Below are 24,577 nucleotides of genomic sequence, written 5' to 3' on the forward strand. Positions count from 1 at the left end.
TTGGCAACCACGTAAAACAAAACAAAAACCCACAGTTTACGCTGGTGAAGGAAAAACTGAAAGACATGAAAAGAAAATCTGAGAAAACAGAGGTAAGAGGATTTGGAGGTAACAGCAACAGTGAGGGAGAGATCATCTTTGTAAGTTCCCGCTTGTGAGCTGACACATCAGCCATGGTTTCCCCACATCCGTGACTCAAACACCAAACAGGAGGCCAGAGCTAATTTCTTGGGGTCTTAACCCAGTGTTTTCAGGAAGTGTCCCAAAACCAAAGTCCACCTTATTAAATGAAAATACACACACAGACACACAACTGTACCCCACTGTTTTATTAAACCAGACAGTTCAAAATGTATGATGTTCTGACATTTTAATTTTTTTTACTGGGTCCATTTTACTACAAAAAAATATATATAAAACACCTTTAATATATCTTAGAAAAATTAGCAAAAAATTAAGAAAGCTGAGCATGTTACATTGTACAATGTTTAGACACGAATGTTTGAAAATTAAATTTTGTTCCCTGTCCATACTGCAAATCACAAAACATGTTTTTAAAATTTTTTCATGTAAAATTCCTGGAAATGATCATGTCTCTACTTATTAAGGAAAAGGCCTGATTATGACAAGCATTCAAGCACTCCTGAAATTTTCTGTACAGTAATTACAAAAGTAAAACCATTTTAAGTATTAGGAGGAATTTGATTAATATAAAAATATCACCCCAAATTGGACTGACGGAGTTCATTTCTGTGCTGCCTTTTCTATACATTGTTTAAAGGGGCTCCTGCCTTCTGGATATAGTGCCATGGAAGCTGGGATGTCAATCAGCAACACTGCAATAAATAGAAACCTTTCTGCACCAACACAGGAGTGACTGCTTAGTCAAGGCAAGGCCCACATTGTGACCAGAAAGCAGGCAGTCTTCAGGCTGATGGCCTAGGCCACAAAGTAAGGTCCATGGGAGGACACAGCTGGAGCAGCTAAGCCCCAAGTCATGTTTTCAGTTGCAGCTATGCAACAAGCCAGGTTTTAAGGAGGGACACTCTGTAAGGGTAGATGGTCTATCTCACCATTTCCCAAAAGCAGAAATTCATACATTGCACCCCACCCTAGGCTTAGGTTACTGGACTGCAAGTCCACATGGTTTCTACCTCAGAAAGGTCATGTAGGTCATTGGCTTCTTTGTAAGGTATCTTTTCCTCATCCTTTATGAAGGACACTGAGGTCCCCTGGTGTGATAAATCAAACCACAAGAAAGGTTCCATTCCAGTTGGTCTCACATACCTGCCAGTTACTAAATAACAGTACTTATAAGTGGCTCAACAGAAAACAACACCCAAAATAGCTATTAAATTTGGAAAGCACATGATACAAAGATATTTTAGATAAAAATCTAAATTTTATAAAGACAACGATAAGAGATCATTAAATAAAGTTACTTTTTTTCTCAAACAGCCCTTAAGACAAATTTCTAAAGAGCATTTCATTGGCAAATATTTTCCAGTCATAAAAGATATATGGAATTATATTCCAGTTCCCTCTCATGTAAGTAAATATATACACTGAAATTTCTAAGACCATCCACTCTAGATGTACACATCCTTTTGGAATTGCTTCCTCACCACTGTTATGCAAGCACTTAAAGAATGCCTGAGTTCTGTCCCATTTAATACTTGCTGGGACTTGAATTCTGCCTTTGTGTAACAACTGAATTACTCCCATGTTTGCTCTTTTTTTTTCTTCTTCTTCTTTTCCTTCTTTTTTCAGTACTGGGGACTAAAACCAGAGGCATTCTACCCCCAAGTTGCATTGTCAGTTCTTTTTATTTTTTTATTTTGAGACAGGCTAGCCTCAAACTGGTGATCCTCCTGCCTCAGCCTCCTGAGTTGCTGGGGTGCTAGGGTCACAGGTATACACCACCACACCCTGCTATCCCCATATTGCTTTTTCATTTTAAGCATCATGGCTGTCCATGGAGTTACTGATGCTTTTAGAGTATAACTAGTATTGGCTTGATTCCATAAATATGATTCTCAATCCAAAGACAAATTACACATGAGAAACTTCCTCAATTTTATTTTCAAATCAGATATATAGAAATTATGACCCCAATTTTCCTGCTTCACTTATTTTAACTAGATATTTCTTCCCTGTCACACACAGGAAGAGAAAAGGCAGAAAAGCTGCCCACCCAATGAGAGCTATGACTGGGCTACTATAATGACATGCTACCATCTTCATGACTTTTTTCCCCTTTATGACATTTTAAATCTAACTACACACATATGGGCAACTTTGCTTTATAAATCAACCAAATAATTTTTATTTTAAATTGGCTCCTTTCTACACTCAACATAATCCTCTTACCCCATGGTGTAATACATGGTGTCCTAGTAACACATCATTTGTTAGAGAGAAGGGGAGAGAGAACACCCGAGATAGAATTAGGTTGAGAGTTTTTGAGCCAAGAGGATGTTTTTCTTTGAGGTGAGGGGAAGGCAATGGGAATGATACATGCCAAATGTATGATGCTCAGGGAAAGAACTCTCTCAGTAAGCTCAGAAACCTCAATTGCCAGATCCGTCCAGAAGGATGACCAGAAATGCCAGAAGGATGGCAGTGACTCCATGACCCCTTCATCAGAGCACCTGTGGTCAAAGGCCTGCCAGGTCGACGGGCATGGATGCCAAGAAGACAGGCCAATCTCATTAAAAAAAAAAAAAAAAACACTCAAAGGAAACATGCTGCCAAAAGAAACAGCTGGCACCCAGTCCAAAGAGGTTCTGACTACTCGGTGATACTGAGCACCCAGACCCCACTGCTCTCACCCTGCAGATGACAGAGCTGACCGTGCATCTGTGCTCTGCCTCACACAGAAAAGAATCTGAGCCAAATGTACTTTTCAGAAGCTGAAGTTTTCAAAGAAAGTAAATAAAGAACTTAACATTGACTTTTTTGTCCTTTTCAGAGAAGCTCGTATTTGCAGGAAGAGCTCCTCAGCATACTGACCCCATTAGAGGCACCAAGAAAAGAGTTAGAAGCAGCAAAGCCAGTTTCTTTTGCCTTTAGCATAAAGCTCTCCAGCCATACTCAGTATGTGCATAACTGAGGGGACTTCTGCTATGAGTAGTCACTCGGTAGTCTTTTTTTCTTTCCAGTTCTTCTCTCTCTCCTCCAGTTCTGCCTGGGTGAAAGCGGCAGGTCCCCAATTAGTGATCAGGTGAGGGTTCTTTGAACCTAAAAGACAAACATGCTTTAAACACAGGTAGTATTATATTCTTCAGTTATATTCATTTCTCCATGGACAAAATGGTAACTTTTTACCTTACTTCTTATCTGAGGAACAGCTAAAAAATTCATACGAGTCAAAGATAAGAGGCTGTGCAAAAGGAAGACTATCTGGGCCCAAGAGAAATGTACTCTGAACAGTTTCATGTTTATACATTTGGGCCAAAAATGGTTTTAATTTAAGTACAATTCAAATACACAAATAAAACAAAATTAAACTTAAAAATATATGATTACTTCAAAAAACCTATTACCTGGTTCTATCAATCGAATTAATCCTTCATGATGAGCCACTTTGTCCTTCCAGCTCTTGGTCTTATTAGTTGCCATCTCTAGCTTCTTTTTAACTCCCTGGAACAAGAGTGGAGTTTGGACTTTGCACACACATAAGTAGTTTGAGAATCAAATAATAAAAACTAGTTACTTACTATATGCCCATGGGTTATTGCATTAAACTCTAATAATCACTCTAAGAAGCAGGAACTGTGGTTATCCCGTGTACAGCAGTGGAAACTGCCTGAGGTCACACAAGAGGAAGCAGCAGAGCAAGGACTGGAACCCAGGTCATCTGGCACTAAAGCCTACCCTTCCATCATATCTACCACTCTCAGCTCGAATCAGTCTCCACTGCCTTGTTACTAGAATAATCTTCCCTCACTAGTTGGCACCATTTCAGTTTTGACAGTAACAGGTGCTGAAGGAAGGAAGCTGGTACTCAGGACAACCTTGTTGTCACCCCCAGTGAGTTTCAGTGGCACCTCCCTGGGAGTAACCAGTGCCTAAGAGCAGTTTCCCCAGAAGTTCTGGTGGCCTAGCAAGTCAGCCACTCCCTCTGCCACTGTGGTGTCCCCCAAGGAGGCCTGGATCATAGTGCTGCGATCAGGGGCCAGGAGCAAGGGACTCCTGCAGCACTCTGCCTCTGCCTGGAGGCAGCAGCTGCTTCTCGAGTCTTGGTAGATAATCCTCTATTATGGTTAATAAGTGTATTTATTACACTTTTTTGCTCACATTACTATGTGGTTCCTGTCTCCTCATTGGACTCTGAGGGACACACCTCATCTCTTATAAAAACTTCCTCTCTCCTTCCTCCTGATTCTTGCTACAGCCTTGTACTAACAGCTAGGCATTACTAAACAATCTTTTCTGTTTGTTTTTCTGGCACAGGGTATAGAACCCAGGGCACAGGACGTGGTAAGGCAAGTGCTCAACTACGGAGCTATATCCCTAGTACTTTGTTTTATTTTGAGACAGAATCTCACTGGATTGCTGAAGCTGGCTTTGAACTTGCAATGCTTCTGCCCCAGACTCCCAAGTTGCTGGGATTACTGGTGTGCACCACCACACCCAGCTTGAACAATGTGTGTGTGTCTTTTAAAATATTTTTAGTTGTAGATGGACATAATACCTTTATTTTATTTATTTTTATGTGGTGCTGAGGATCAAACCCAGTGCCTCACATGTTAGACACCCTACCACTCAGCTACACTCAAGCCCCCTGAACAATGTTTTTAAGGAATCAAACTCAAGAGTGTGTGTTGGGGGGGGGGGGGGGAGCGCTATAGTTCAGTTGGCTGAGTGCTTACCTCACATGCACAAAGCCCTGGGTTCAATCCCTTTTTAAAAAAAAAAAAAAAAAAAAAAAAAAGGCCTGAAATCAGGCTGGGTGCTTGCCACATGTGAGGCACAGGGTTCGATGCTTGGCACCACAGGAAAAAAGTAAATAAAATAAAGAGTATACAGAGACCAGCCCAGTCACCTCATACTGCTCCAGAGCCTGCTTCCGCTCAAGCTCAAGCTGTTCCAGCTGTGCCATGGCCTCCTGCAGGGCCTGCTCCTTCATGACACGCTGGTGCTCCAACTCCTGCTTCTCTGCCTCAGTTGTCTGAATGGCCTGCTGCTGTGCCAAGTGCCACTTTTCCAGCTCTGCCCTCTTAGAAGACTCTTCTTCCAACAACCTGCAATGCAAAGGAGACTCAGATCACATCTGCCAAGGCACCACACCAAATCTAGCATTTGAAGGAGGAATTTCAGAGAAGAGAATATTCAAGGTTGTTTAATGCACCTCTCATGTCACAAAGAGGAAAGTGGGAGCCAGATGCTCCTATTCACTAAGTTGGTATACAGTCCACTATTTTACCATTTTTTGAAAAGGAAAATAACATTTATGCAAAGCTGAATGTGTGCCAGAAACTGAGCTAAGAATCAAATGTATTTTCTCTATCAATCTTCACAGTAAACTTATGTGCTATTAATGTTCACATTTTAGAGATGAAGAAAGTGAGGCACAAAGGTTATGTGACCTGTACTCGGTCATCCACCTACCAGATGGGGGGGCCAAGTTTTGAAATTTGGTTGCTACACCTTTAAATGTTTCTTCACCTAATAAAGATCTATTAACAAGGGGGAAAATTCTGATAATTAAAGTAATAAGATGAAGGAAGAAAGAGTTAACACAAAGGAGAATAACAGATACTATTTGCTGAACAATTACTATATGCCAGATGCTTTACCTTCATTATGGCTAATCCCCCAACAATTCTGCAAGGTATTATCCCCAAGTTACAGATGAAGCAATGGTTTACAACCATGTTGCATGGGTCATAATGGATTTCAACCTGAAGTATGTTGACTCCAAATGTTATTTTCAGTAACAGGCTACCCATTTGAGATTACCCAGCTGTACATAAACCAGCACATAGCCCAAATCTGCACTCAAAGTGCAGATGGTTGGGGGAAAGAGAAAAAATAACAGAATGAATCAAACAACATTACCCTATGTAAATTTATGATTACACAAATGGTATGCCTTTATGCCATGTACAAACAGAGAAACAACATGTATCCCATTTGTTTACAATTTAAAAAAAAAAAAAAAAAGTGCAGATGGTGTGTTGAGATGCCAACCCTGGTCAGGATACAAATTTGATAATAAGCCATATGGTTTCAACTCACATGGCAAGTCGTTTACTGCATCATCTGCCATTTAAGGGAAATAGAGTAACAGACCACACAGCCTTTACCTGACTCCAGCTCCTCCAGCCCCAGCCCCCACACACACCAGCAACAGAATTCCCTCTAAGCCCTCCTCAAAGACGGCTGCCCAATCTGCTCCAGTACCCTACCCAAGGGGGCACTCATACTCTCATGAGTCAGTCAGTACATTTATGGGCAGTTTCAATTTCTTCTAACACCAACATGAGCTTCCCCATCCATTATCTATACTTCTACAAATGATCAATCTGCTCCCTCTATGCCCTGATCACCTTTTAGCAACTGGAAGTAGCTCTCCCTCCTGCTAAGAATGCCTCCCCAAGTAGACCAGTGCCAGCCCAAGGATGGGGCCCAGTGTTCATATGCAATATCCTTCCTGAGACACACACTAGGCTCCTTTCATGTTTCTTGGAGTATGACTGTATATACAGCTGAATAAAGTACTACAGATGTGGTCTGACCAGTGTGAAGTTTATCCCCTCATTCAATGTGCATTTATTATATACCTTCTAAGTACTCCTGTAAATACTGGGATAAAACAGTGAGCAAGATCAAAAGGGTTGTTTCTTCATTCTAATCGTAAAGTATGGAAGGAGAATGGACATTTGCAGGTGGTTACGCTGCCCAGCACCTGAACCCTCTCAGGTGTCTAGGGAATCTACCATATTAGGAATCTTCATGAGAGGTAGAGTCATCTCCCATTATAGATGCCACACACCAGAAAGCTACCCTTCTTGCCCTTGCAAGCCAGGGCACAAGGAAGACAAGAGCTGAGCTTGGCTAACTGGATGCCCTTCCTAGAACTTTGACTCAGAAGCAACTGACACACACAACCAGAGACAGTGCAGAATTTACTTTGTTGGCAGCAGCAGAAGCAATGGTACTACTATCATCCACTACCAATGAAGTGGCATCCTTTCTCAGCTCTTCCAATGGCCTGGTTTGAGCTGTAGTCCAGGTTAATAGACTCTTCCAGTCTGGTTCCTGCCAGTGTTCAAAGCCTGCCCACCTGCCTTTCTGTGGAACTGGTGAACTGTTTAAGAACTTTCCAATAAATTATTTTATTACTTCATCTAATCCAAGTCAGTTTCTGTGGTTTGCAAACAAACCCATAATTGAAGTCTAGTGCCTCACTCTTTTTGTGCTTCAGCTTCCTCATTTATTTAAAAAAAGAAGAGGAGTTTTGAGGCCAGACAATAAAGCAAGACTGTTTCAAAAATAAAAAAGGAATGGAAATGATATCTATCTTCAGAGGTGTGCTGATGAAGCAAATGTGATAATGCATGGAAGGTACTTACATGCCTGCCACAGAGCAAGTGCAGAGTAAACAACAGCTCTTATATTACTGTGAGACTATTGCTTCATTTGCTCTGCACACTTCACATCTGTTAAAGCTACCTAATAGTACGTGAGGTTTTGGCAACCACATCACAGGGAAGTGAAACTCTGGATCTTTCAAATGAACTGTTATTAAGCCAGTACTTGTTCTTTGATATTTTAAACTATCTTATTGGTCTAAAACTATCATTCCAGCCTGTCAACATCTTTTTGATTTTCTATATTGAAAATTATTTTGAAATTCTATACATGAATTACTTTCCCCATCTGCAAATCAGATAAAGGAACAGAAAGCATCTCACTGAGTGACCACCAAACATTATGCTAAACATTATACCTCATTTTATCTTCACAAACCTGTAGAGCTGACAATTACTTCATTTTTTGAATAAGGGACTGAAGGCTCAAAGTAGTGAAACACTTCTCTAAAAGTACACAGCTACAAACAAAGTATCACAGCTGGGAATCAGTACCCACACCTCACTCGGAAACCCAGTACCTAAATGCCTTCAAACATATAAAAAGTATTACAACTTGAAAGAGAGACTCTGGGTCCACATGGCCACAGCAGGTAAAACTTGGATCCATGCATTCATTCAAAAAATATTCCTTGTGTGCCAGGTACTGCACCAGTTACTGGGAATGCAGTCATGACTAAGGATGCTCCTAGGCCTTAGAGATCCAGAACTTCAGTGGGTAAAAGTTATAGTGGGACGGATTATGGCTCAGTCTCAAGAACTTTTCAATAGTTGATTTTTTCCAAGTGTTAAAACAGTTTTCTTTTGAGTACCCCATTCAGAGGCAGTTAGGTAACCTTCAGGGTTAAACATTTTAAAAATTTGAATTTGAATGAAAAAAAAAATTACAAGACCCAGATGGCTCAAATCGAAGTCATTACATTGAAATAATTTACTATAAAAGCTATCTTGGAGAAACTTATGACACTGCATCTACTTGGGAGAAGGAAGGACGGTCACTTGAACCTGAGAGTTAAAGTCAGTCTGGACAATACAGTAAGATCCTGCCTCAAAAATCTGCCTACCCTCATGGGCTGGGGTTGTGGCTCAGTGATAAGAGTGCTTGCCTAACTCGTGTGAGGCACTGGGTTTGATCCTCAGCACCACATACAACTATAAAAATAAAATAAAGGTATTGCGTCCATCTATAACTAAAAATATTAAATATTTGTATCTACCCTCACAGGTAGATATATTGTTTCTATATATATTACTTTCCTTGTTTTTTCCTACCCAGGCCAATCCTGAGGAGCAAGGCACAAGTCCCCTATGCCAATTTGACAGTCTCTGAATCAGGGCGTCTTCAGGGACTTCAGGAGAAAAAGGACCTGCTTCTCTTAAAAATGACCACTAGATGGGGCAAATTTGTACATCTCAAGTTCCAAAAACTAGAAATGATTTAGAAAAAATAATTATATTCATAAAATAGCCTTCATACACCAATTAAAAGTTAAAATTTTGTGCTGTACTTTTAGCTACTGGAACAGAGCTACCTATGGTAGTTACATTTAAAACCATTTTGCTATTTGCTTAAATAAGAGGACATAAAATAATTAGGCTGAGCTTTTTAAATAATATTCATGTCTCTTTCTTATCCACAGATAATTCTGATTCATTAAATCTGCGGAGAGGCTCACGTGAGGTTTTTTTTTTTTTTTTTAATTAAACCTTTGTAAGGTGGTTCTAACTCTGAAATTATTCCTTATTCAAGCTGGGCATGGTGGTGCATACCTGTAATCTCAGCAACTGGGAAGCTGAGGCAGGAGGACTGCAAGTTTGAGACCAGCCTCAGCAACTTAGCAAGACTCTGTTTAAGAATAAAAATAAAAAGGACTAGTGATGTAGTTCAGTGTAAAGTAGCCCTGTGTTCAACCATCAGTACATAAAACAAAAACAAAACACACAAAAACAAAACAACTCTGAGGAGCTGGTCACAGTGGTATAATGGTGCATGCCTGTAATCCCAACAACTCAGAAGGCTGAAGCAGAAGAATCAAAAGTTAGAAGCAAGTCTGGGCCACTTGCTGGGAGTGTGTCACAAATTATTTTTAAAAAACAAAAAGGGCTAGAAATGTAGATCAGTGGTAGACTGCTCCTAGGGTTCAATCCCTGGTATAAAAGAAGGGTGGGGAGCTCTAAGGAAAAGAAAATCTACTTTCAAAAACTTTAAAAACTAGATTTCAAGTATTACTTATTAAAGAATGGTCAAATCCTGAATGACCAAATGGAAACCGCACATGTACTCTAAATTGTGACTGTAATTCTGGCCTAAGCCCCCACCCTGTCCCCAAATTAAGGGCTGTCTTTTGTCTGCAACATGAACAAGTCAACTTCTCAGCAAGCTGACCTGGGTTCATGGATATTCCAGAGTATGATCTTCTCGATCCATAACTTGGGTTTCCAGCAGATGATATCTGTTTCTTGGTAAAGCAGTTTTTGCTGCTTATCGATCCCCTGCTGTTTACCCCATTTGTCTGCTGTGACCACCTGCAGTCTGCCAGCATATGGACACCTTTTTTGAGTGCAGATTGCTCACTGTCAGGCGCCTATCATCCGCCATTTGTCTGCCTCTCACCTGTCCATCGCCTGCCTTACACCTATCCATCACCCAACGCACGAGGTTCACCTCCCGACGCCCAAAAACAGTCAGCAAACTGATCTCTGACCGCCAGTGGAGCACCAGCTGCCTGCTGTTGCCTGGAAGCTCACTGTTATAGTACCTGCAGGTTTGATTACATGTGGCTGCCGCCATTTTGCGACAACAGGCCAGGCCCCATAGGACCCCTGGCCAGACTGACTGAGCCCCGTCTCCAGGAGCCCTCAGCCCGAACGATCACTCCCTGCCTCTGGGACCCTCACATGGACTGACTGCTCCCTGCCGCCAGGACCCCCAGACCAACTGACTGCGCCCTATCACCGTCCCCCAGACTGCACCGGGGCTCCAGGATCCAGCAACCACACCAAACACACCTGAACTACAGGACCCCTGCCTGACCAACCGCACCCCTCCTCGGGACCTCCAGCCGACCACGTCCACACCCTGAGCTGCAACTTCCCATTTGCCAACACATTTCGAAGCCAGAGCGGCCATCTTAGATAATCCTGGAAGCCTAACTCCTATCTTTGGGTGGGGCAAAACCCATCCTGAGACGCCTGCTGGAGACTTGAAGCTCATTGTCAGGTACCTCTCATGCATCAGGCTACTGAACACTGGGAGGTTTCATTACTATGTGACTGTTATACTGTAGATTTTCTTTTTTCTCCTTATTGAAAAATTTTAAGTTTTTATTTCTTTACTTTTCTTGCTCTCTTTTCCTTTTGTTTATCTGTTCCGTCAGAGTCTTTCTCCCTTTTTTGCATGCTAACATCCAATTTCTTTTGATTACACTCTCACCCTTTCTATTATCTAGAACTTCTGTATATTCTTTTCTTGTCCCATTAACAGCCACATTCTACATCCCTCTGCATCCTCTTTGTCCTACATTAGAAACTGCAGACCTTATTGCAAAATCTGTTCGTTTTACTAAAGATAATATTTGAACTCATGCTGTTTATTATGACAATTTTGTTATTGTCCTCATAGGGGCTGTTTGGTCTAGGATTGCATAGTGTCTGAATTGGACACTGCTAATATTGATCTCCCATTAAAGAACAGGTTTTGGAAACCTATAGGGCCACTATAAGCCTATAGGGGGAAATCTGCAATACCCCAGATCTGCACTGCTAGATGGGAAGATACATGAACAACATGAAAAAACAAGGGAAGAAAATGATCCAAACAAATTTAGATTCTATATTAATAGAATCCAATGACAGTATGGCAGAAGAAATGTCAGAAAAGGACTTCAGATTATACGTGATTAAGATGATTCACGAAGCAAAGGATGAGATAAGAGAGCAAATGCAGGCAATGAATAATACCAATAAGCTGAAAGAGCAACTGCAAAAAGCAAAAGATCATTTCAACAAAGAGATAGAGATTCTCAAAAAAAACCAAACGGAAATTCTTGAAATGAAGGAAACAATAAACCAAATAAAAAACTCAATGGAAAGCATCACCAAAAGACTAGATCACTTGGAAGACAGAACCTCAGACAATGAAGACAAAATATTTAACCTTGAAAATAAAGTTGCCCAAACAGAGACGATGATAAGAAATCATGAACAGAATCTCCAAGAACTATGGGACATCATGAAAAGACCAAATTTAAGAATTATTGGGATTGAGGAAGGCACAGAGATACAAACTAAAGGAATGAACAACCTATTCAATGAAATAATATCAGAAAATTTCCCAAACCTGAAGAATGAAATGGAAAATCAAATACAAGAGGCTTACAGAACACCAAATGCACAGAATCTCAACAGATCCACACCAAGGCACATTATAATGAAAATGCCTAACATTCAAAATAAAGATAGGATTTTGAAGGCCCTGAGAGAAAAGCAGCAGATTACATATAGGGGGAGACCAATACGGATAGTAGCAGACTTCTCAACCCAGCCTCTAAAAGCTGGAAGGGTCTGGAACAACATATTTCAAGCTCTGAAAGAACATGGTTGCCAATCAAGAATCCTATACCCAGCAAAACTAACCTTCAGATTTGAAGATGAAATAAAATCCTTCCATGATAAACAAAAGTTAAAAGAATTTACAAATAGAAAGCCTGCACTACAGATTGTTCTCAACAAAATATTCCATGAGGAGGAAATGAAAAAAATGTAGGTCAGCAAAGGGAGGAACTACCTTAGAGAAAACCACTCAAATGAGAAACCAAGCCAACTTAAAAACTAAAAATAAGCCAAATGACTGGGAATACAAATCATATCTCAATAATAACCCTGAACATTAATGGCCTAAACTCATCAATCAAAAGACATAGACTGGCAGAATGGATTAAAAAGAAAGACCCAACAATATGCTGCCTGCAAGAGACTTATCTCATAGAAAAAGACATCCACAGACTAAAGGTGAAAGGATGGGAAAAAAACTACCACGCACAGGGACTCAGTAAAAAAGCGAGGGTTTCCATCCTCGTATCAGATAAGGTGGACTTCAAGCGAAAGTTAGTCAAAAGGGATAAAGAAGGACATTTCATACTGTTTAAGGGAACCATAAATCAGGAAGACATAACAATAGTAAATATGTATGCCCCAAACAATGGTGCATCCCTGTACATCAAACAAATCCTTCTCAATTTCAGGAATCACATAGACCACAACACAATAATTCTGGGTGACTTTAACTCACCACTGTCATCACTAGATAGATCTTCCAAACAAAAACCAACCAAAGAAACCATAGAACTCAATAACACAATCAATAACCTACACTTAATAGACATATATAGAATATTCCATCCATCAACGAGCAGATTCACTTTCTGCTCAGCAGCACCTGGAACCTTCTTGAAAATAGACCATATGTTATGCCACAAAGCAGCCCTTAGGAAATGCAAAAAAATAGAGAGACTGCCTTGTGTACTATCAGATCATAATGGATTAAGAGTAGAAATCAATAACAATAAAAAACAGAAACTACTCCAACACCTGGAGACTAAATAATATGCTATTGAATGAAACATGGATAACAGGAAACATGGATAACAGAAAACATCAAGGAGGAGATAAAAAAATTCTAAGAGATCAATGAGAACGATGATACAACATATCAAAATCTCTGGGACACTATGAAAGCGGTACTAAGAGGGAAATTCATTGCATGGAGCGCATTTAAGAAAAGAATGAAAAGTCAACAACTAAATGACCTAACATTACAGCTCAAAGCCCTAGAAAAAGAAGAACAGAATAACAGCAAAAGTAGTAGAAGACAGGAAATAATTAAAATCAGAGCTGAAATCAGTGAAATTGAAACAAAAGAAACAATTCAAAAAATTGGCAAAACAAAAAGTTGGTTCTTTGAAAAAGTAAACAAAAACGACAAACCCTTAGCCACACTAACAAAGAGGAGAGAGAAAACTCAAATTACTAAAATTCATGATGAAAAAGGAAATATCACAACAGACACCACTGAGATACAGAACATAATGAGAAGCTACTTTGAAAATCTGTATTCAAACAAAATAGAAAGTACTGAAGACATTGACAAATTTCTAGAGACATATATGCTCCTTCCAAACTGAACCAGGAGGACATACACAATTTAAACAGATCAATATCAAGCAATGAAATAGAAGAAGCCATTAAAAAATCTACCATCCAAGAAAAGCCCAGGACCAGACAGATTCTCAGCCGAGTTCTACAAGACCTTTAAAGAAGAACTCATTCCAATACTTCTCAAAGTATTCCAGGAAATAGAAAAGGAGGATACCCTACCACACAAATTCTATGAAGCTATTATCACCCTCATACCCAAACCAGGAAAAGACACATCAAGGAAAGAAAAGTAGACCAATATCCTTGATGAATATAGATGCAAAGATCCTTAACAAAATACTGGCAAACCGTATCCAAAAACATATTAAGAAGATAGTGCACCACGATCAAGTGGGGTTCATCCCAGGATGCAAGGTTGGTTTAATATCCATAAATCAATAAACATAATCCATCATGCCAATAGACTTAAGGATAAGAATCATATGGTTATATCAACTGACGCAGAAAAAGCGTTCGACAAAATACAACACCCCTTCGTGCTCAAAACACTAGAAAAAATAGGGACAGTAGGAACATACCTGAACATTGTAAAGGCTATTTATGCTAAGCCCATGGCCAACATCATTCTTAATGGAGAAAAACTGAAACCATTCCCTTTAAAAATGGGAACAAGACAGGGATGCCCTCTTTCATCACTTCTATTCAACATCATACTGGAAATATTAGCCTGAGCAATTAGACAAACCAAAGAAATTAAAGGAATATGAATAGGAAAAGAGGAACATAAACTGTCACTATTTGCTGATGACATGATTCTCTATTTAGAGGATCCAAAAAACTCCTCCAGAAAACTTCTAGACCTCATCAATGAATTCAGCAAAACAGCAGGTTATAAAATCAACACACATAAATCTAAAGTACTTTTATATGTAAGTGATGAAACAGCTGAAAGGGAAATGAGGAAAACAACTCCATTTGCAATAGCCTCAAAAAAAAAAAAAAATAAAATACTTGGGAATGGATCTAACCAAAGAGGTAAAACATCTCTACAATGAAAACTACAAAACACTGAAGAAAGAAATTGAGGAAGACCTTAGAAGGTAGAAAGATCTCCCATGTTCTTGGACAGGTAGAATTAATATTATCGAAATGGCCATACTTCCAAAGGCGCTATACAGATTTAACACAATTCCAATTAAAATCCCTATGACATTTCTCATAGAAACATAAAAAGCAATCATGAAATTCCTCTGGAAGAACAAAAGACCCACAATAGCCAAAGCAATTCTGGGCAGGAAGAGTGATGCAGGAGGTATCACTATACCAGACCTTAAACTCTACTATAGAGCAACAGTATCAAAAACAGCATGGTCCTGGCACCAAACTGACAGTAGATCAATAGTACAGGATAGAAGACATGGAGACATACCCACATAAGTACAGTTATCTCATACTAGACAAAGGTGCCAAAAACTTACAATGGAGAAAAGATAGCTTCTTCAACAAATGGTGCTGGAAAACTGGAAATCCATATGCAGTAAAATGAAATTAAACCCCTATCTCTCACCCTGTGCAAAACTCAACTCAAAATGGATCAAGGATCTAGGAATTAGACCTGAGACCCTTCACCAAATAGAAGAAAAAGTAGGCCTGAATCTCTATCATGTTGGCTTAGGATCAGACTTCCTTAACAAGATTCCCATAGCTCAAGAACTAAAAGCAAGAATCTATAAGTGGGATAGATTCAAACTAAAAGTGTTTTCTCTGCACAGGAAACAATCAATAAGAGTCTACAGAGTGGGAGAAAATCTTTTCCACACACACTTCAGACACAGCACTAATCTCCAAAGTTTAAAAAGAACTTTAAAAACTTTACATAAAAAATACAAAGAACCCAATCAATAAATGGGCTAAAGAACTGGGCAGACACTTCACAGAAGATATACTGGTGATCAACAAATATATGAAAAAGTGCTCATCACTCCTGATAATTAGAGAAATGCAAATTAAAACCACCCTAAGATTTCATCTAACTCTAATTAGAATGGCTATTATCAAGAACACAAGCAATAATAAGTACTGGTGTGGAAGTGGGGGAAAAGGCACACTCATACACTGCTGGTAGAGTTGTTAATTGGTGCTGCCACTCTGGAAAGAAGTATGGAGATTCCTCAGAAAACTTGGAATGGACCCACCATTTGACCCAGTTATCCCACTCCACGGTTAATACCCGAAGGACTTAAAATCAGCACACTACAGTGATACAGCCACATCAATGTTCATAGCAGCTCAATTCACAATAGCTAGGTGATGGAACTAACCAAAAAGTCCTTCAACTGATGAATGGATAAAGAAACTGTGGTATATATACACAATGGAATATTACTCAGTCATAAAGTAGAATAAAATTATGGCATTTGCTGGTAAATGGATGAAGTTGGAGAATATGCTAAGTGAAATAGTCCAAGCCCAAAACCAAAAGTCCAAAGTTTTCTCTGACAAGTGGATAACAATACATAACAAGGGAAGGGGGCGGGGAGAGAAGAATGAAGGAACTTTGGGTGGTTTAGAAGAAAATGAGGTGGGAGAGGGTGGGGGATGGAAAGATAGAATGAAATAGACAGTATTACCCTATATATATGTATGATTACATGAATGGTGTGAATCTACATTGTGTACAACCATAGAAATGAAAAGTTGTACCCCATTTGTATACAATGAATCAAAATGCAATCTGTAAAAGTAAAAAAAAAAAAAAAAAAAAGATGCAAGGTCTTTCTTAGTTTCCCAAGCAAGGGTTTCAGCGCCCTAGAATGAAGAGAAACACCTTTGCAGGCCAAGCCTCCAGAGTCTCTACAGCCCAGATAACACATAAGCTCAGTCACTGCCAGGGCTGAAAGCCTCTTCCCTTTCCACCAGTGTTAGCTGACACAAGCAGAAACCATCAGTCCAAGCCAAGAATGCAAAGGCAAAGACTGCAAACTGATCTGGCACCTGGCCTGAAGTTTCCGCACCATCTCTTCATCTTGCCGGGCCTGCCTCTCATCCTCAAGAGCCTCCTGCAGCTTTAGGTACATGTCTTCCAGTTCCCGTACTCGCTGAAGATACTGTTCCAGTTCAGAGGACTTTTGGGCAACCTGTTCTTCCATCTGCTGTCTGATCTGAAGGTATAAAAGGGTCATGGTCATGCTGAAATGCAGGTTGACTTCTCCCCTGGGGAAAGTCTCCCATCCCACCTCTATCCTGGGAGCAGTCGCCTGGTGAGTATAGTGGGCCCTGGCCTTCAGTTCTTGAATTAATGTGAAAGAAATGACAGCCCAACATCCAATTCCAGTTGTAAAAGACTCCAAGGAAACAAAGTACAACCCAAACCCTATGTTCCTGCTCTTTCCACTCCACCTTTTGATTCAAGTCAAAACAAGGTGTTTCCCCATATAATTTTTCTTTAAGTTCCTTTCTGTCTTCCAGCCACAACTTCTTTACTAATAGTCTTTACTGAAAGGAATGAATGAACCTTTGTCCATTCAGAGCAAGGTGCATGTAAAAAAACAGGGAGAAAAGAAGCTTGGTCTGCAGGAGACTCCTCCTGTGACTTGCCCACTGTCACACCTCTTCTACCCTCCCTAGAACACCTTCAGCCGGAGAGAACTCGAGCAGTAAAGTCAGTGTTTTAACAAGTGCATGGTTTCCCCACTTCTGGGTAAAAGTTTTGATCTCTGCCTTAAAGATCATCCTAAAGGTAATATCACACATTAGCAGATGTTTCTTCAGTTTATAAAATATTTTCACTAGCATTAGTTCCCTTTGTCTCGTAATAGCCAGGAAAGATCATATGATAACCCACCCCTACATTTAAGAGAAAACTATAGCTCAGTGAGAAGGAACAGAGAGGAAAGTAGGCTGGGCCTCCAGACTGTGAATGTACCATTGCCTCCCAGTTACAAGCCTGCCCTATGTGCTTTCCTCTCAACACAAATGTGCTCTTTTAAGTGACTATAGGATAGGTCATGAGCACATCAAGGCACTGGGCTTGGCACTTTCCCACACAGCATGGCTCAGCATAAGAAGACCTATGGACCACTTAACCAGCTGATGACCTGGAGCAACCCAGACCCTTTGGGGCCTTTAAGATGAATCAAAGCTGCCAAGAGCAGCACATCAAAATGCAGATGCTCTTGCAATTTCAGATCCCCACCATAAATTTCTGCTTAGCAGGTCTTAAAAACAGTGTTCATATCTTTCCCCTTTACATCTTTGGCACAGTGCCTGGTACAGAGGAGGTGCTCAATAAAGGACTAATGAATGAATGAACACATAACTTCCCCAGTAATCACTGCATGTCAGTAGCAGTAATATGGCCTTACTCCAGCCTGCCAGGCCTCACCTTCCCCCAACCAGGCCAGCCCTGTGAGCTCAGGCCACAGTTCTCCCTAGCCATGTGGTCCTCACCAGCTTCTCACGCTCCAGCTCTGTGCTGAACCTGGTCTGTAGCTCCACTTGAGTTTGCAGGCGTTTCTTTTCCTCTTCTGCTGCACGAGATGCTGCTTCCTCCAGTTTCTACCGAATTAAAAACCCAGAAAAGTGGAATTGTTAAAGTGGAAGTACGTATGAGAGAAAAGGCCACACTTATGAAGCCAAGCATTCAATAAAAATAGAATAAAGCCAGGCATGGTGACTTATGTCTGTAATCCTAGTGGCTTGGGAGGCTGAAGCAGGAGGATTGTGAGTTCAAAACCAGCCTCAGCAAAAGTGAGGCACTAAGCAACTCAGTGAGACCCTGTCTCTAAATAAAATACAAAATAGGGCTGGGGATGTGGCACAGTGCTTGAGTGCTCCTGAGTTCAATCCCCAGTAACCCCCACCCCCTGCCACTCCCACCCCCCCCAAAAAACAACCATTTAGTCTCTGGAAATTATCCTAAAGACATAAAAGAATGGAGAACATTTATCTAAAAAAATCTACTAAGGGCTGGGAATGCAGCTCATTGGCAGAGTAGTACTTGCTTAGCATGCGCAAGGCCCTCTGGCACCACAAAACAAAAAACAGAAAAAGAAAATCTATCAAATCTCAGTAAGAACAGTGAGTCTATGGCTGTTGAGGCACAACACATTCCTATCTCCCCAACAACATCAGTGAGAAGGAAGATCCACTCTTGGCAGATGAAACCAAAAATGAAGGCTCCTTCTCCCCTCAGCTCACAGCCCAGGAGTGCACCAACTCCCTATGAGGCGTGAGAGCCAGTATTCCTCACCTTCCCTAACTCTATGCTGCAGAAACTGTACTCCAGGCAAGCATAGCTGAGAGATCGTTCCCTCAGCCCCTATTCACAGGGTGAGCAGGCTGAGAGGACTAGATCTGATCACCCTTGTCCCAACTCACTTATGGGGCAGAAGCTTCACAAAGGGAGAGGCAAGGAACAAAGGCCAAAGGCCACCTCCTTCACCAAATGACAGGCTCATAAAGCAGGAGCACCACTCCAAGCAAAGTATACCGATTGCTGTCTCCACAAATTCTAGAATGCTGCACCGAAGTTTTGTCCAGGGAGAAAGGCAGGTTTGGCTGCTCTCCCCAAAAGAAGCGACTTTATTTGAAAGTGTGAAGAAGAATAAGCCTAAGGACACTTGAAAACAATGGAGAGTTTGGTGGTAAAGTATTAAGAGGAGGCTGGTGGCTCTACAAGATCACCCAAGTAAACTACAGACCAGCCAAAAGCCTGACAGAGAAAACCAGGGGAAGAGACAGCCAGGCAGAGCCTTCATGTGACAGGAACAAGTCTTAAGGACTGGCCTTGACTACATGAAGGCCTGAATTTAAATGATATCACACCATGGGGCTCCAGGGTATCATGGAAAACATAGAGCAATCATCAAGAAATACTGAAACTTAATACTTTGGTGTGATACTAACAGAGGTGAACGGTTTAGCAGAGAGAATAGAGAAAGAGACATTTAAAGAGAGCCTGGCTAAAATCCGGGTCATCCCAGGGTGACTATGTGCATGCCTAAGGCTGTGCCTCTGAGGAGCACAGAGGCTTCACACTGTCAGAAAACAGTCCAGGAAACAGTCCAGCCAAATCACTAAACAAGTAAATGAGCAAACAACAATAAGGCCTAAGATGGGGAGTGTTAGAATCAATATCCAGAGTTGATACAGTATGTTTTCTAAATGTCCATTTTTCTATAAAAAATTATGAGGGAAAAAACAGTAACAACAACAACAAAAAGAACAGGAATTAGAAACTGCCTTTAAAAGAGACCCGGATGAACATCTGCCCAAAGAACTGAAAGCAGTTATTATAAATTTGTCCAAAGAAACACAGGAAACAATGCTCAAAGACGTAATGGAAGGAATGACGATATCCTATTAAACAGAAAATATCAATGAGGAGAAAGAAATTACAAAAAGAAACAAATAGGGCTGGGGTTGTGGCTCAGTGGTGGAGCACTTGCCTTGCATGTGTGACACACTGGGTTTGATCCTCAGCACCACATTAAAAAAACAAATAAATAAATGTATTGCATCCACCTATAATTAAAACAAAAAATTTAAAAAAAAGAACCAACAGAGATTGTAGACTTGAAAAGTACAATAACTGAAATGAAAAATTCACTCCATAGTATATTTGAGCTATAAAAAGACTCCCATAATGGGGGGGGGGGGGAATGAAGGAAGGAGGGATAGTATAGAGGGAAAAGAGGGGTGGGAGGGGTGGGGGGGAAATAACAGAATGAATCAAACACCATTACCCTATGTAAATGTATTATTACACAAATGGTATGCCTCTACTTCATGCACAAAGAAACAAGATGTATCCCATTTGTTTACAATAAAAATAAATTTAAAAAAAAAAAGAAGACTCCCTGAAAAAGAGATCCACAGAAATTACACAATCAGAACAGAAAAAGAATGAAGAAAAAAATGAACAGTCTTAAGAGAAACGTGGGGCATCATCATGAATGCCAACATCCGCATAGTAAAAGTATCAGGAAGAGGAGAAAGGAGTAGAAAAACTATTTGAAGAAATGACTGAAAATTTCTCAAATTTGATGGACATTAGCCTACAAACTGAGTATAGCTCAGTTGGTAAAGTGCTTGCCTTGCAAGCACAGGGCCCAGGGTTCGATCCCCAGCACCACAAAAAAAACCAAACAGAGATCCACAGTCACAAACATCATAGCAAACTGTTAAAAGACAAGCACAAAGAAGAGAATCTTGAAGGCAGTGGAAGAAAAATTATTCACCACACACACAAGGAACTTCAGTAAACTTGAAAGTTGACTTCTCATTAGAAACACATGACTAGTTCTGGCTAAAGTATTGTAAATAGGAGTGAAATGTGACACCTCTAGGCAGGAGCCCTTAACTGCCAAACCCTAGAATACTTTTTCTTCTGTGGAGTCAACAGCAACATTCAGGATGGCAGGTGTTCCCTCAGCCTGGATTTCATAGTTCTGGCCCAGAAATTCCACTTCTGAGAATTATTTTACAGGGATACTAGAAAATGTATGAACATGTACAAAGTGGCACAGGTTCACTATATAATTCCCTACAGCACTGTCTATTCAAAGATTAAAACACCCCAAATGTTCATCAATGAGGGATTGATTAAATAAGTAATGACACAATCATGCAATGGAATACTGGAGAGCTATATGACAGAATATCAGGCAGTCATTAAAAAGAATAAGGAAGCTCTCTTAACACTGATATAGACAGATCTCAAAAATACATTCAGTGAAACTAAATGCAGAACACTGAGGTTAGTATGTACTTTTTTTAGAAACAGATAAGTGATTTCCAGGGTTTAGAGGTAAAGGGAAGGTCTAAATACAAAGGAGAAGCACAAGGGAATTTTGGGGGGTATTACAATTGTTCTATATTCTGTCCATGGCTATTACAAAAATCCAAGCACATGTTAAAAGTCACAAAACAAGGTTGGAGATATAGCTCAGTTCACAGAGTGCTTGCCTGTCAAGCACAAGGCTTGAGTTCAATCCCTAGCACCGCAAAAAAAAAAAAAAAAATCACAAAATAATAAAAAGATTGTGAATCTTAACTATTTGTAAATTTTTTTTTAAAAAAAAGGGAAAAAAGAGCTTTAAAATATTGGAAAATCCTAATTAGAATAAGTTATACTCTATGTATGTATTTCAAAATACACTCTTCTGTCACTTATCTCTAAAGAGAACAAAATTTAAAAATTGGCTATATTCTATCCTAACCTTGGTAGTAGTTTCACTGGTATTAATTGTATAACATATAATACATATTTTATGCTTTCCTGTTCAGGTATGGCCTACTTCATAAATTTAATGAAGTGTAAGGGAATCACACCCCAGCTTCCTACCTGTCCTCTACCCTCATAACATTCATTTCTGATACATGCACAGAAGGGAGGAAAGAGTGAGCCCACACTGCAGGTGCTCAGCCTAGCCTCTCAAGGGATTTGATAAGGAAAATGTTTTGCAGCAGAAAGAGGTAAGATGCAAGAGTGATTTGGGGAGAAGAGTAATCAATGAGCTGCTTTTGTAAAGTCTCTGGGCTGCCTAGTAATGGCTGTTTCTAAGACTGTATGATCACATAGTGATCTTACACCTAATCTTAATAATCTTAATAATCTTATACCTAAGATTATAATTGTATTTTTAAAAAATATTCATGGGTCTACTAGGTTCAGCAAACAGTGTGGCATTTCCATGGGTTTTAAAAGGAGAAGCCCACAAACATTGTGGGGCCTTAAACTATGAGTTACCCCCATATCCCAGGGCAAAGGTATTGCACAGGAGGGCATGAAAGCATCTTTAAGCTTGTGGTTAGACAGGATCAATCCTGAGGTATCCCAAATAAAGACCATGCCACACAATGGGGGACTCACTGCCACCTGTGACCAGGGAACAATGTTTCCCTGTGAATGCTAACCATCCCATACACCCTATGGTACTTGACCACCCAGCCTTGATGGAAGGAGAAGCTGACTGACGAGACTGTAACTCTGACTTCAAATAGTATAAAAACCTCACTGTACATTAAGGGTCTTTGGGGACACTCATAAATGCACATGGGAGCTACAGGGGGAAAATCCTACACTGATCACCCCAAAACAGCTCTCATGTTCCCAAAAGGGTGAAATTTCCTATCTTTCTCTGACAAAATTAAAATGTGCTCATTATTCTTATAAATGCACCTTCTTAGTCAATGAGATGTTTTTGCTGACCTGTGATACGCATATTTTTAAGACTAGGAAAACCAGAGAATCTCACAAGTAGTCTGGGTACATTTGAGAACACAGTTTACCAAAAACCTCTCCTGAAAATTGCATTAGCCTAGTGTTGGTGGAACCAAAGTAAGTAAGGCAGCTGTGGCTTCTGCACTGAAGTGAAGAGTGCCCCTCCAGCCCTGAGCCCACACACACCTTCCTCACAGTCTCCAGTTCCTGCTGCTTGCTTTCATTGGCGGCCTGGAGCTCCTTCATCTGCCGCTCCAGCTCCTCCTGCTCGGCCAGTAGCTTCTTTCGAAGTTCTTTTCGACGCTGGCGGGCTTCTTTATGTGGTGGAGGGCTGCCCAGCTTCAAGAGGTGGATAGTAGAATGAATGGCTATAAAACATAGTGGAGAAAAAAATGGGAAATAAACTTTATTCTTCACATGTCTACCATACAAATGACACAGCAGGAAGAATACCAGTGTGGATACTGATTTTGCCAGTGAGCAGCGTCATGACCATGAGCAAACATCTAGTCTCTTGAAGCATCAGCTTCCCCATCTCCAAAATAAGATCATAAAATGAGAGAGATAATCTTTCAAGTCTCTTCCAACTCCCGAAGTGCATGATGATACACCCGTACTTACAGAAACACTTAATTCAGTAATACTACACTGCACACATTTTAAGAACTTCTGACAACACTTTCACCTCCCTTCTCTCTACTTCTCCAAAAGCTAAATAAGAATAAGGCATAGTAAGGGCAGAGAGTCAAAGTTCCTGATATCAGATTTGTAGCCAGCTGTATTTAGTCTGTCCCTCATGAAACCATCTCCCTGAGATAACTCCCTTCCCTGAGATAACAGATCACATTAGCTGATATTTATTGAAAATTCAGGGCTGGGGATGTGGCTCAGTGGCAGAGGGCTTGCTTAGTGTGCATGAGGTTGTAAGCTCAATACCCAGCACAGGAAAAAAAAAAAAATTACATAATGAATGTAAAGAATATCATGTAAGATGCATGCACATATAATATGCATATCCTTTATATAAATCATCTAATTTTCATATAAACTTGATTTTTTTTCCTGGTATTTTTAATTACTTAAATTTCATTTCCTGACTAACTAATACACATTGCTCGAAATCAAAACACATTAAAGGACATTTTAGAAAAGTCTTCTACTTACTCCTATCCCCTAAGCACTGGGTTTCCTGCCCCATTAGCAACAAATACTAACAGTTTCTTGTGCATTTTTCCTGAGATATTTTAAGCAAACGGAATATGTACATAGTCTCCTTTCTTTTGACACAAATGGTGACACAACACACTCTTTGAGCTTCGGTGTTTTCACTTAATTTATTTGTATAAGTTACCTCAGATATCTACAACAGTGGGGCATACAACTGGAGCACCTGCCTAGCATATTCAAGGCCCTGAGCTCAATTCCCAGTACTGCACACGCAGAAATGTACATGAAGTACTATAAGGTGAGTACTACATACGTGCTCCACTGTGTAATGAGATCATAATTTGTTCAACCACTTCCCAGTGAACGGACAGGATTATTTGCAATCTATCACAAAAAGTTCTGTAAGAATGTCATTTTGAAAATGTTCAAA

The 24,577-nt window shown here is 40.2% G+C and overlaps 1 protein-coding gene across 2 annotated transcripts in view; it reads right to left on the reverse strand.

Annotated features, from left to right (window-relative positions):
- Nucleotides 1-314: 314 nt before the first annotated feature.
- SWAP70 (switching B cell complex subunit SWAP70) overlaps nt 315-24,577 on the reverse strand; it is a 77,061-nt gene continuing 52,798 nt past the window's right edge. For both annotated transcript variants that reach the window (XM_079104291.1, XM_079104292.1), the window contains 6 exons: nt 23,167-23,348; nt 18,204-18,311; nt 16,749-16,915; nt 5,048-5,246; nt 3,546-3,642; nt 315-3,240 (listed from right to left, as the gene is read on the reverse strand). In XM_079104291.1, the coding sequence (XP_078960417.1) occupies nt 3,134-3,240; nt 3,546-3,642; nt 5,048-5,246; nt 16,749-16,915; nt 18,204-18,311; nt 23,167-23,348 (860 nt within the window). In that variant the 3' untranslated portion in view covers nt 315-3,133. The remainder of the gene's footprint in view (nt 3,241-3,545; nt 3,643-5,047; nt 5,247-16,748; nt 16,916-18,203; nt 18,312-23,166; nt 23,349-24,577) is intronic.

The sequence above is a fragment of the Sciurus vulgaris genome (assembly GCF_902686455.1).
Source record: "Sciurus vulgaris genome assembly, chromosome: 11".
Classification (NCBI taxonomy): domain Eukaryota; kingdom Metazoa; phylum Chordata; class Mammalia; order Rodentia; family Sciuridae; genus Sciurus; species Sciurus vulgaris.